Source organism: Podospora pseudoanserina, chromosome 1 (genome assembly GCF_035222485.1).
Source record: "Podospora pseudoanserina strain CBS 124.78 chromosome 1, whole genome shotgun sequence".
Classification (NCBI taxonomy): domain Eukaryota; kingdom Fungi; phylum Ascomycota; class Sordariomycetes; order Sordariales; family Podosporaceae; genus Podospora; species Podospora pseudoanserina.
The window spans coordinates 2,470,879-2,482,793 of NC_085920.1; the positions used below are offsets into that span (position 1 = coordinate 2,470,879).

Consider the following 11,915-nt stretch of genomic DNA (forward strand, 5'->3'; position numbering starts at 1 on the left):
ACTTTCGATGAACTCCGACTCTAAATATCAAGTCGCAAAGTCAAGGCACCTACCCTACTCTATTCGTAGCGGCTTAACAAATGCCCCTCCAAGTTACCTATATTCTCCCAGTAAACCATCAGCGAACCCCGCTTCAAAGCCGAAGCTCTCAGGCTTGCCGTTTAGAAACAGCATTCAACCCGATTGAAGCCTCCAATTGAACCGCTCTCCCACCCCGCATCCATATCTTCCGATGCGTCCTTGTGCTGTGTCCCGCAAAGCACATGCTTCACGACAAATCAGACTTCCATATAAACGAGTGTGGACTGTGCTGGTGGAGAACATATTGATCCGGACCTTGTTACTCAACAGGTACAGGTAGCATTTCAACAGACCAGATCGGATTGGATGATTAATCCCACCATATTATGGAGTGAGAGGAGGGGCCGCGCTAAATAGCACGACATCCCCCATCATGACATCCTGAACTTTCCGATGTACCTTTGCCTCTGTGACATAACATACCTATATACTGCTGATAGTCTCTCATCATCTCTCTACCTCATCTTACAGCTGTGTTTCTAACTACTCCCAAATCCCCTCAAGGCACCCTTCAAGGCTCTATCTTTACAATAGCTACCCCTCCCTCACCGACGTCATGTCTGGTTTCCCCAAACTCATCCCCGCCTTCACGGCCAGAGTAAGGCCCCCTCATCCCTCGCCAGCAATAAAACACCCCCCTTACGCCGTATCAACATTCCCCTACCACCACATATACACCACCCCTTCCCCCCCCCTCCCCTTCCCTCTCAAACCTCAACTAACCCTCTCCAGATCGCCATAGAACCCCCCACCGCCATCTCCCCCATCTCCTCCACGTCCCTTCGTCCCTCCCTCGGCTCCCTAATCTCCGAACCCTCCTACCCCCTCAAGCTCAACGCCCCCATCCTCCACGGCGCAGACTACATCACCACCCAACCCGACGGCAAGACCGTCAAGCTCGAGGTCCAGTCCGTAGCCAAGGACGCCTCCACCGGCGCCACCATCCGCTTCAACTACACCGGCACCGTCTCCCTCCTCGGCGCCGCCGGCAAGGTCCTCAAGGACGACCCCTCCGCCGCAACCACCGACTTTGGCGAGGCCTTCATCCACCCCGTCTTCCAGACCGGTGGTGTCCCCGAGTTGGCCGAGCTGGCGAACAAGGTATATGTTGGGTCTGGGAGGTTCATCTTGGAAGAGGGCAAGCCCGTTATTGTCGAGTACAAGATTAGTGAGGTTGTTGCCTAGGTGCTGGTTGGATAGTATAGTGGATGATTTGAGTGCGTGTCAAAGGAATGATACAAAATAGTTACACAAAACAGATGCATGTCAAAGCAAGCCAAAGTAAAAAGGTCTTAATTGTGCGGTCTCGCTATAATCCCCCGAAATCCCAGATAACAAAAGCAAACGAGCCGCTATCCCTCTCCACAATCCCTCCACCGCCCTCTAATAAGTATTCCCAGACCTCTTGATGCGATATCTCCCAACGCCTTGGTATGCCAGTCGTAAGATGAGATCGAAAAAAGTCAAATGCCGTAAGAGCCGAGAACTCCAATGAAAAAGGCAGAAAGAAAAGGAAAGAAAAGCCAGTCCAGATATCATTTGTGAAGCGCTCCAGAGGTATCAATGCTGTATCAGTGAAAAGACCTAAGTGTCCTTAGACTTGAAGACACCGTCAACTCTAGGCTCAGAGTCGCCATAAACTTCAGCGTCGAAGCTGTCTTAGTCTTGATAGTCAGAAGGCTTCTCATTGATACTGGGAGACTTCGAGTTGTTCGGTGTCGAACGCAGCAAGTTGTGTCCGGGGATAAAGGTGTTCAAAGCCACGGGGGCAGCAGGTGGCGTAATTTCAAGAATGAGATCGTCCACGTCCTCCTCCGAAATAACTCTACCCCCAGTGGGGGAGTAAAAGTCGTGAGAGCCCAAGTCGCTACCGTTGTCCACAGTCGTTGATTTGCGTATATTCGCGGTGTCAAAATCGTGGTCGTTGTTTTTAAACTTGCGGTTGATACCGCCCTTCAGCTTGCCATGAATGTCAAAATTCGGAAGCTTAGAGTTATCAAAACCACCCGCAGGCTGAGACTCACCAACTTTACCGATATTTAGGATTAGCTCGGCTGTAAGTTTGGTGACTTGATCACTCCCGGTATAGTTGTCGTCATTACCCGCCGTAACTGCCTCCTCGCAACTGCCAATTGGTGCACAATCGTCCCCGGGCTTGTTGTCGTGCCTCTGCTTCTAGCGGTGACCTTGCAGGGAGAATTGAGCTCTCAAGGCCAAAATCTGCTGCTTCTCAGCTTCGGGAAGCATGTCAATCGTCTCTTGAGGTAGCTCCATGACAGCACGCATCAGGGCCTCAGGGTCCTGAGCAGGAGGGGGGGCAGCGACAGGAGGAGGCGCGGCACCAGGGACCGGAACAACCGGGGCAGCGACGGGAGGGGCGGCATAACCACCGACTGGAGTGCTGGTCGCCGCAGGGACAGGGTAGCCGCCATAGTTGGCGGGGACAGCCGCAGGAGGCGGGGCAACGCTCGCACCGGTGTCGAGGACGGAGTTGATGGCGTCCGGTGACACCAAGCCCATGATCAACAGGGCCTGGAAAACAGCATAACCAAGCTGGGGAGCTTGGTTCAACAGCTCGGCGCAGCGCGCAGGGTCGTTGGTCGCCAGCGTCTTCATCTGCTGGATGATGTCCAGCAGCTGCGCCGGGGGCAGGGTGCGAAGCGTTTGCGATATGGCATCGGTGCAGCTCACACCAGGAGGGAGATCTTTGCCCTGGGGCAAAGGGGGGAGCGACGAACCGCCCGCGGGGACGACCGGCGCGGCAACGTTGTTACCGTTCGACGGCGCCGAGTAACCGGCAGCAGAAGGGCCCTGGAAAGTATTAGTTTGGATGAATCTCGGATAAAGAAATAGCGAGACTTACAGCAGCGTCACGGTCACGACCATCTTCGTCGCTGACCGTTTCATTGCTAAAGTCGACACGCAACTTCCGTCCCATAATCTCATAATCATTCAAGTTTCGGACGGCTGAAGAAGCAGAGTCTAAAGGAATAAAAGGTCAGCAAAAGTAACTTTGAGTATGCGGCTCTGCGACATTTCCACGCCACAGGCTGATGTCATGTCAGCATTGAAGAGACTACTTACCGTGGTCAGGGAACTCAGCGAAACCAAAGCCCTTGGGGCGACCAGTCTCTCGATCATAGACGAGGCGAAAGTTCAGGACGCGACCAGCACCACTGAAGATTTCAGTGATTTGCTCCTCGGTGAGTCCTGCAGATAACGGTTTGTTAGCAATCGACTTTGAAAAGACGTAATATGATCTCGACGACTTGCCATATGGGATGTTGCCCACGAAGACGACACGAGAGGGCTGTCTGTTTGACATCTTTGCGATCAGAGGATGCGCAAAGCCTGGAGTGAAAAGAGTCGTTTTGAAAATTCGGTGGAAATAAGTAATTGACTGGCAGAGAGTCGACGACTAACTGAAATGGAAGTCTCGGCGTCAATGTTGTCTCGGCGAAGGAAGGGGAAAAAAGGCTGGTTGCGATGATGCGATGTGCTTCGATGCGATGCGAAGCAGTAGTTGACAAGTCACCCTGGTCTTCAGAGGCGCGAAGGGCAAAATCCGTGGAAGGAACAATCAAATTCACCACAATAGGTGTGAACTACCGATAGCAATTGGGACTTGAAGTGCTCCTTCTCATCCAATATCACACTGGCCGCTAATTTTTTACAAAGACTGTACAAGACCGTCTGAACTTGCTCACTTTGGCGACAACTGGGCGATGGTGGTGGGGGACAATTGACTGGATGTTGATGGAGCAATTGGAAGGTGAAGTTCAATTCTTGGGCTAAAAATGCATGGAGCAAGTACCCCAGTACCGTGAACCAGCCTGGATTTGGCCAAGCTTTGAGGCGCGAAGAGCAAGGATGTGAAGGTCGCGAGAGCACGTGATATGGGCTTGGAGAGAGGTGGCCCATGCGTGCTGGGAACCCTGCTTCCTGCAAGTGGTGTTCGTCAGCGATGAAGAGAAGCGGCTGGTTCCACACCTCGTGAAGCTGCAAGCTCTTTCTCCACAGCGCAAACCAGCTGCCATTCAGCACCAGCCACTATACCTGGACAACAGACAAGATGGCGAACCGCAATCCCTTCCAGGATTACATGAACAAGCTGCAGTATGCGGCCCAACAAACTCGCTCCGGAGGCAGAATGCCCGGCGGAGGTGGTGGCATCGCAGGAGGGGTTGCTGCTCTCGCTGTCCTTGGTGGTGGCGCCTTGCTGTTTCAGAGTGCGCTGTTCAACGTCGATGGTGGTCACAGAGCGATCAAGTACCGGAGAATAAGTGGTGTCAGCAAGGATATCTATACTGAAGGTATGTTGGGTTTAGGCATTACACTCTTGCTGGAGAGACAGACTAACTGACTTATAAATATTCACACAGGAACTCACTTTGTCGTCCCATGGTTCGAGACTCCTATTGTCTACGATGTTCGTGCTAAGCCGAGAAACGTTTCTTCCCTCACCGGTACCAAGGATCTTCAAATGGTCAACATCACCTGCCGTGTCCTCTCGAGACCCGAAATCACCGCCCTTCCTCAGATCTACCGCACTCTCGGCACCGACTATGACGAGCGTGTCCTCCCTTCGATTGTCAACGAAGTGCTGAAGAGCGTTGTTGCCCAGTTCAATGCCAGTCAGCTGATCACACAAAGAGAAATGGTTGCCAAGCTGGTTCGTGAGAACCTCTCCAGGAGAGCTGCGCGCTTCAACATTCTTCTGGACGACGTGTCTTTGACGGTGGGTTCCTCTTTGTGGAAATCACATCGCTTAACAAACCGCTAACAATTTATTAGCATCTTGCCTTCTCTCCGGAGTTCACAGCTGCCGTTGAAGCCAAGCAGGTTGCCCAACAAGAGGCTCAACGTGCCGCATTCATCGTCGACAAGGCTCGCCAGGAGAAGCAGGCCATGGTTGTCAAGGCTCAGGGTGAGGCTCGCTCTGCTGAGCTCATTGGTGAGGCTATCAAGAAGAACAAGTCATATCTGGAGCTGAAGAAACTGGAGAACGCTCGTTCCATTGCCCAGATCATCCAGGAGGCTGGTGGCAAGAACAGACTGCTTCTTGACTCTGAGGGTCTTGGGTTGAACGTCTTTGATGAGGAGAACAAATAAGGAAGCTGTGTTTTGAAAGAGGTGGGAATGGAGGTATTGAGTCAATCTCCACTGTCTGAATGTATAGGCTGAACATTTTACAAAGCACTGTGTATGAGTACGTTGGTGAAAAGATGCATTGAAGAAGTCATGAAGTGTCTGGAGTTGGCGGTCAGAATCACACATTTTGAGAAACTTATTTGTTCATCCCGTTTACAGCATAATGGTCTTTATTGCCCCTCAAGTAACAGCTCCAGCAGCTCAATAAGGCTGAACATTTAATGGGCCTCATCCATGACCAAGCAGCCCCCAGCGAGCCAAGCCTGAGGCTCACCCACCAACCCCACACAAACTGACCGACCCACGGACCCACAATCAACCTACCTGCCCCACTAACCCCTCCTTGCGGCCGCCTGCTGGGACAGCAGCTGCCATCGATGGCGGGTGGCTCACTTGGCGACTGCTGCCTTTCGAGCTTGCCAGCATTGCTGACCGGTGTATTCTTCCTCTTTCTGCCAGCAACAACATTCACCACCATCCCACGAGTGCTTGATCTTGAAGAACAACAACCAACAGATAAACAACTATCCCTTATTTCACCAAAGAATCACTTAGTGGAAAGACACAAAAGCCAAACGCCAAGATGCTCGTAAAGTCCGTTCAGCCCCGCCATACCGTGCTTGCGCGATGAACTGACTGACGGGTGGGATAGAGTACGCACCCTCACCGGAAAGGAAATCGAGCTCAACGTCGAGGGCTCCGACAAGGTCTCCAAAATCAAGGAGCTGGTGGAGGAGAAGGAGGGGATCCCGCCCGTGCAGCAGAGGTTGATCTTCGGGGGGAAACAAATGTACCCTCTCCCACACCACCACTATCACCACCACCACCACTTATTTTGAGTGTGTTAATAGTTGCTAATGATGGTAAAAAACCAACAGGGTCGACGACAAAACCGCTGATGACTATGGGCTTGAGGGTGGCGCGACGTTACATTTGGTTTTGGCGTTGAGGGGTGGGCTTTAAAAAAGAAAGAAAAAAAATGATAGGGAGGGAAAGGGGATAATGGGGGTGGTAGCTGTAAAGGGTTATGAATATAGGCAATACGGCAGAGTGGGAAAGTTTGGCTGTTGTTAGGTACAGCAAGATGAGGCAAACAAGGTGATGATGATGGTGGACATCAGCGCTGTGGAGGAAGGGTGACAGTGTTTTGTTGAGGAGGTAGCGTGGATGGTGGGTAGGATCGAGCGTCTTATGGGATATGATCTTGCCTTGCCTAGGGAAAGTCACTCATGAATGAAGAATGCATCTTTACATCAGTCTTCGCCTCGTGTGGTGAACCGAATATATGGATGGAGATCAAGATGCTGAACATGATCAGAAGTAATTCGAGTCTTGGAAAACCCATCACTTAAAAACCATATATAAGCAGAAGTAAAGCCCCGTATAAAAGCGCATCCATTCAATCGATCATCGTACACATCAAATAAGCATAGGTCATGCCCGTGTAAAAACCATTCCATTCATCCCTCCATCGTACACCAACTTCCAGATAACCACCGCTTAATCTCGGGTATCTGCTTGTATCAAGCTTAAAAAACCATCTCAACGCCTGCTGAAAATGCCAACCATCCTCGCTGATTTCCATGCAAATCCCAAAATTCGAATTCCCCCACAAAATCCATCCCTTCTACGTTCCCTAACGGGGGACCCGCTTGCTCGGGCGCATGAAAATGTCCACAGGCTTGCGCTTGCGGACGATAGGAGCAGCGGGCCCCCTAGAGCCGACAGCAGGCGAGTTGCTAGCACCCGCAGGCGCGGGTGCGGGCGAGGTCTCGCCAGTGAACGACTTTGGTGGCGAGCGGGCCGCCACGGGTGCCTTGATGGCGCCAGGCGTCGCGGAGAGAAGACCACGGGGTCTGGCGACGGGTTGTTTCTTGGGAGAAACGACCCTCTCCACCGCGGCTTCGAGTTCCTCAACAGACAGGCTTCCACGCTGGGGAGGACTGGCGGGTTCGTCATCACCAAACAAGTCGTCACCCCCATTGCTGGGGATGTGGTCGTCTTCATCATCGCTGAAGGAGATGATGTTGGCTGGTTTGGCGATGGCGGTGCCCTTGCCCTTGATTGAAAGGAGCCGGTTCTCGCGTTCTTTGCGGTCACGATCACTGGCTGTGGTGTCAGAGGCCTTTCTGATTGGGGCGTTGACAATGGTGGCAGCGGCGTCGAACTGGCGATTGATACGAGCGTCGTTCTGCATGGCAATTGGTGCCTGTCTGATTGGGCTTTGCCTGACAGGAATGCGCCCAGCGGGGTTGGAGAGCTTCAGACGACTGGTCTCAGCGGCGACTTGCCTCTTGGCCTTAGCAATGAAAGTCTTCTTCGGGCGAGGCTGAGAGGACCAGTGGCCGGCTTTGGGACCCTCGCGTTGGCGTTGCGAATAGTGAAGAGGCAGTCGGCGAGATTCAGGAACAGAGATAATCTTGGCTTGACGGGAGGAACGCTGGCCATTGACATCTTCCATTTTCTTCATGAAGGCATTGGTAGCCTCTTCGAGCTGTTGGTTGTAGACCGTCTCGTACTTCTTATAGACTTTGTACCAAGACTTTGGGTCCTTTGGCTGCCAACTATACTGAGCAGCAAGCGTTTTGAAGTCGCGCTCGATAAGATGCTTCCAATCTATCGACCAATGTCAGCAATGAGTGCCGAGCCAAGGGCAAATGATGACAGAACTTACGAGATGGTGAGACTTCGTAGATTCGCTCATCTGTCTCCTGCTCGAGGGTGTGAAGGTGCTCGGCGGTCTTCACGGCCCTGAGGACCGGCTGCAAGAGGTGGGTAGGCATGTCTCCTAAGCTTGGGATGTCTTGAATGTTTCTGATTGCGACATCAAGAGCCATGTCGAGAAGAGGACGAGGACCGTTCCTCCGAAAAGGGCCGGTAGATATTTGAAGCTCCATGATGACTGAAAGTGGGTCTCACCCGTGGTGACAATAGTGATGACAATAGGGTGGAAGTCGAACAATGGAATCAATAGAAAGTTGCGGGGCGAGTGGTTTGGAATTGGAGATGTTGCTCTCGTAGAATTTGCTCGTTGTGCGCCGACCGTCGTCCAGAACTGATCCAATAAGCACCTTCGAAAAGACACAGATGATGTTCAGGGAAGGTGATGGTGAGACCGTAAAGAGGTCCGGGAAAACGGGCCTTTAACCAGGGAAGTCGTGATCAAAGGTAGATTCTATTAGATATCCTTTTGCGCAAAAACTCATTGCACCATCCAGCTCAGAAGTGTACGAAGTATCATCAAAGTCGAGAATCAAGTGAGATCCAGAAGGTTTCAAGATAGGAGGTTGCAACTCTCTTTTATACAACCGTCACCCGCTACTAGGGTGCCCGGGCCACCTAAGCCTGGGGACCCGCATCGCGGATCCACCAATCCCCAATAGGCTAGCGCAGATCTATTCATTGTCTGGCAGCCCATTTGAGGAACTTGAGAGCATTGTCGAAGCATATGCCTGGTCGAGAATGATTCTTTAAAACGCCATCTAGTTTGACTATTTGACGTATTCCCGCAGAGTTTCCAAACGGAGTTTTTTTCGCTCGTCGCGGTTGGTGAATCTGGCAGAGCAGGTACGGAGTCACAGTAGATTCTCCAATCTCCGTCACGGACATCTCTTGGCATTGACCTCTCGACGCGCCAGGGTCCAGGGAAGCTGCAAACTGCCCAAGAAGCTGGATTGGCGCGCAAACTGCGATCTTCAAACCTGACAACAAAGTTTCAAGCGCTGCACTTCTGTCCCCAACAACCACCATCCTGACCGACGTTACCATAGCTCCATTCACGGAGCTACTGAAACCAGACTTACGCGTAAATACCTAATTGCGGGTACTCGAGGCGATTTCGCACTTTCCAGAGAAATCGGCCGAGATCGACAGCATCTTGTGACGCCAGTATTGTCGAACCACTCACCCAGTTTCACCCCCATATCAGATCCCCAAATGGAGCGACCAGAAGGCTGGGGCCTCTTAAGCGAAAAAGAAGAAAATGAACTCCACAAAGCCCGACTCCTCGCCGTAGAAGAGAAGGCCTACAAGCGCATCACCAAGCGCATCAACACCCTCTACCGCTTCGCAGACCCCATTCTCATGCGAGAGCCAGAAAATCACCCGTCCCAAAAAGATGATACCTCCAGCCCAGCCCCTACTCCCGCCGCTGTCCCCGATGTCACCACCCCGAGACTCGACTACGCCCGAATGTACCAAGACATCACCCTCGACTTCGCCGCCTTTGACAGCAGCATGGAGCGCCTCCAATTTCTCTTCACCGCCAACGAAAAGGACAGGCAACACTACGCCCAAGAGCGCGAGCGAATCAAGCGCGACATCACCTCTGTCCGCGCCAACATCATCCACCTCAATCAGAAATTGGAGCAGGCGAAAGAGACCCAGGAGCAGCGGAAGCAGTTTGACAAGTTGGCGGATGAGATCACAAAAAATCCAGCTTTGCGCGCTCGGGAGGAGCAGAAGGCGGCTATAAGGAAGCTGCAAGATGAAATTGCCGAGCTCAAGGCGGAGAGTTCTACCTACAGCGACACATGGGTCGAGCGCCGCAATCAGTTCTCTAGGATCATGGATGAATCTATGGCACTTCGGCGGTTGATCAGGGATGAGAAGGAGGAAGTTGAGAGAAGGGAGGGTATGGATGAGTCGAATGAGGCAGAGGCTGGACAGACGCCTAGGCCGGGAACGCCTGGCGGGAATGCTACTCCTAGGGGGGAGAGCGGACTTAAGAACTCGATTGAGGCTGGGGATGTGGTTGGCACTCCTAGGGCGATGTCCACGGCGGGTGGTAGGACGCCCGCTAGGGGGAGTCCGGCGCCGTCGACGCAGGATAATGGGTCGTTTTTGAAGCCGGGGAATGCGCTGGGGGCAAGCTTTGGGAGTGGTGGGCAGAGTAGGGAGGGGACGGCGGAGCATAGGACTGAGCAAGAGGAGCGGGAGGGGAGGGATCAGGGTGATGTTGAGATGGAGGATGAGCCGCCGAGGGATGATGAGTCGGAGCCGGATAGCCCTCTGTCTCCCCCGCCAGCGGACTTGCCTCAGATTTCGGTGGACGGACAGGGCGATAGTATGGATACCACATGAACACGGAAAATTACAGATATGGCTAAGGAGGGCGCAATGCAATGTAAATATATCGTCTGATTGTTGCTAGATATCCTGTCTAGGCAACATTTAACACTCAACTGAGCCAAGAACAACTACTTGTTAGATAGCGTTAATACCAACAACGTAATGTAAACTGGTACAGTATAAATCAATTTGTAGTTCAAGCACCTCATCGTCAAATAATATTAATTATGAACACGGCCTACTTGCTTTTCTTCCATGAAATATCTACTACTCCTGCTCAGCAACCTTCTTCCCACTCTCCACCGCCTCCCTCGCCTTCTTCAGCTCCTCCTCCTTGCCCTCCGCCCCATCGCTCTCCGTGATGGCGATTTGCTCCTCCAGGTTCTGGACAGCTTCGGATATCTTGTCACGGAGAGGACCGAAGACGGCTTTGGTTTCCTCGAGGGCGGTTTGCTATTGTTGAGGGTTAGGGTTATTCCAACGAATCTGTCAGGAGGACAGTTGAAGAGAGTCATTTACCTCTTGCTTCAACATGTAAGGGGCGTTGCTGTCGAGGTCGGGCTTGCCGGCGGCAATCTCAGTCTGGAGCTTGGAGATGCGGGTTTCTTGATGGGCGAGCTCCTTGTGGTAGTAGGACTCTTCTTTTACGAGGCGGAGGACAGAGTTGGTTGCTCTCTCGAGGGGGGTGGGGGGTGCCATTTTGGATAGGTTTGAGTGGTTGTGGTTGGTTTGTAGAGGAAGAGGTGGGAGATGTAGAATGGAGAATGTTATATGAGCTTTTGTTTATTGTTTCTGCCTGATGGTGTTGATGGTGTAAGCGAGTGAGTGAAGCCTGATGAGGCAGGCTGTATGTTGACTTAGCTGCTGTCTGGCTGTGAGTGGTGGGGTTGGCGGGGTAAATTTGGGGAGTCAGGGTTATAGCGGATGAGGCAAGCTGCGCGATGGCAGGTGCGAGGAAGTTGGATGGGTTTGGCAACGGTTGATGGCGTCGTATTTTTGCGAAGCAGTTTGTGCGAGGCGCTCTCAATTTTTGTCCTATTCATGTTCTACATTTATAAGAAGGCGGATAGGGTTGGTTAAAGAGAGGGTGAAAACATTGAAATCTAAAGCCTTCAAGCATATTCGGATTCACAAAAACCCCCAGACGAGCCTTCAACCATAGTTGAATGGAGTAAAACCTTACCCAAGCCCAATTTTGATGTAGGATATAGAGCCATGACTAGGAGATACTTTACCCCGTGACTTCAATGCTTACTTTGCCTAATCTGAAGAGAGCTCAGAACTCAAATGGCAGGATGTTTAGATATGTCGGATAAATGCATATCAAAAATATCAACATCTTTGTAACCGAGTACGGCCCCTAGTCTGTTTCGAAATGTTTCCAAATCCAACTCCAAGATTGAAACGCGCCAGTGTGGCTCTCCAGAAGATTCGGTTTCCCATTCACTGATAGCTTACCCCCGATTTGGTCAGGGTATCGCTGACTTAATGAGGCCGTCACTTTCCCCAGACAACAGCTCAAGCTTGGTGATGCTGGATGCCTCAAGGCCATATCATATATCCGACATTCTAGCCAGAAAAACTCCTTACAAATGCCATCTCTCTTCGCCATC

The 11,915-nt window shown here is 51.9% G+C and overlaps 7 protein-coding genes across 7 annotated transcripts; 4 read left to right on the forward strand and 3 right to left on the reverse strand.

Moving 5' to 3' along the window:
• The first annotated feature begins 34 nt into the window (after nucleotides 1–34).
• On the forward strand, nucleotides 35–1,326 carry QC764_106968 (uncharacterized protein). The gene is made up of 2 exons (XM_062941952.1): nucleotides 35–679; nucleotides 814–1,326. Exons 1-2 carry the CDS (start codon nucleotides 638–640, stop codon nucleotides 1,264–1,266), a joined length of 495 nt encoding a protein of 164 aa, XP_062804859.1. The 5' UTR covers nucleotides 35–637; the 3' UTR covers nucleotides 1,267–1,326.
• Nucleotides 1,327–1,740: 414 nt separating this feature from the next.
• On the reverse strand, nucleotides 1,741–3,881 carry QC764_106970 (uncharacterized protein; the record flags this gene model as incomplete). Its single annotated transcript, XM_062941953.1, has 4 exons — nucleotides 3,166–3,881; nucleotides 2,945–3,063; nucleotides 2,268–2,892; nucleotides 1,741–2,192 (listed from the first exon to the last, which is right to left on the reverse strand). Exons 1-4 carry the CDS (start codon nucleotides 3,404–3,406, stop codon nucleotides 1,741–1,743), a joined length of 1,437 nt encoding a protein of 478 aa, XP_062804860.1. The 5' UTR covers nucleotides 3,407–3,881.
• Nucleotides 3,882–4,034: 153 nt separating this feature from the next.
• Nucleotides 4,035–5,193, forward strand: PHB2 (Prohibitin-2, subunit of the prohibitin complex (Phb1p-Phb2p); the record flags this gene model as incomplete). Its single annotated transcript, XM_062941954.1, has 3 exons — nucleotides 4,035–4,394; nucleotides 4,464–4,819; nucleotides 4,876–5,193. Exons 1-3 carry the CDS (start codon nucleotides 4,154–4,156, stop codon nucleotides 5,191–5,193), a joined length of 915 nt encoding a protein of 304 aa, XP_062804861.1. The 5' UTR covers nucleotides 4,035–4,153.
• A 622-nt stretch (nucleotides 5,194–5,815) lies between these two features.
• On the forward strand, nucleotides 5,816–6,346 carry NEDD8 (nedd8-conjugating enzyme UBE2F; the record flags this gene model as incomplete). The annotated part of the gene is made up of 3 exons (XM_062941955.1): nucleotides 5,816–5,826; nucleotides 5,885–6,022; nucleotides 6,111–6,346. 3 exons carry the CDS (start codon nucleotides 5,816–5,818, stop codon nucleotides 6,193–6,195), a joined length of 234 nt encoding a protein of 77 aa, XP_062804862.1. The 3' UTR covers nucleotides 6,196–6,346.
• A 194-nt stretch (nucleotides 6,347–6,540) lies between these two features.
• On the reverse strand, nucleotides 6,541–8,534 carry QC764_107000 (uncharacterized protein). Its single transcript, XM_062941956.1, has 2 exons — nucleotides 7,907–8,534; nucleotides 6,541–7,848 (listed from the first exon to the last, which is right to left on the reverse strand). Exons 1-2 carry the CDS (start codon nucleotides 8,127–8,129, stop codon nucleotides 6,869–6,871), a joined length of 1,203 nt encoding a protein of 400 aa, XP_062804863.1. The 5' UTR covers nucleotides 8,130–8,534; the 3' UTR covers nucleotides 6,541–6,868.
• A 634-nt stretch (nucleotides 8,535–9,168) lies between these two features.
• On the forward strand, nucleotides 9,169–10,314 carry QC764_107010 (uncharacterized protein; the record flags this gene model as incomplete). The annotated part of the gene is made up of 1 exon (XM_062941957.1): nucleotides 9,169–10,314. One exon carries the CDS (start codon nucleotides 9,169–9,171, stop codon nucleotides 10,312–10,314), a length of 1,146 nt encoding a protein of 381 aa, XP_062804864.1.
• Nucleotides 10,315–10,511: 197 nt separating this feature from the next.
• RBL2 (tubulin folding cofactor A) lies at nucleotides 10,512–11,787 on the reverse strand. Its single transcript, XM_062941958.1, has 2 exons — nucleotides 10,822–11,787; nucleotides 10,512–10,755 (listed from the first exon to the last, which is right to left on the reverse strand). The coding sequence occupies exons 1-2, from the start codon at nucleotides 10,999–11,001 to the stop codon at nucleotides 10,570–10,572; spliced, it is 366 nt and encodes a 121-aa protein (XP_062804865.1). The 5' UTR covers nucleotides 11,002–11,787; the 3' UTR covers nucleotides 10,512–10,569.
• Between the last annotated feature and the right edge of the window lie 128 nt (nucleotides 11,788–11,915).

Excerpts from the sequence above, each read along its gene's own strand:
- QC764_106968 (XM_062941952.1), top strand. The coding sequence starts at position 638 with ATGTCTGGTTTCCCCAAACTCATCCCCGCCTTCACGGCCAGA. Across the intron at positions 680-813 it reads TCCCCGCCTTCACGGCCAGA|ATCGCCATAGAACCCCCCAC; the intron begins GTAAGGCCCCCT and ends AACCCTCTCCAG.
- RBL2 (XM_062941958.1), bottom strand. The coding sequence starts at position 11,001 with ATGGCACCCCCCACCCCCCTCGAGAGAGCAACCAACTCTGTCCTCCGC. Across the intron at positions 10,756-10,821 it reads CTTACATGTTGAAGCAAGAG|CAAACCGCCCTCGAGGAAAC; the intron begins GTAAATGACTCT and ends CCTCAACAATAG.
- QC764_107000 (XM_062941956.1), bottom strand. The coding sequence starts at position 8,129 with ATGGAGCTTCAAATATCTACCGGCCCTTTTCGGAGGAACGGTCCTCGT. Across the intron at positions 7,849-7,906 it reads CTACGAAGTCTCACCATCTC|ATTGGAAGCATCTTATCGAG; the intron begins GTAAGTTCTGTC and ends ATTGGTCGATAG.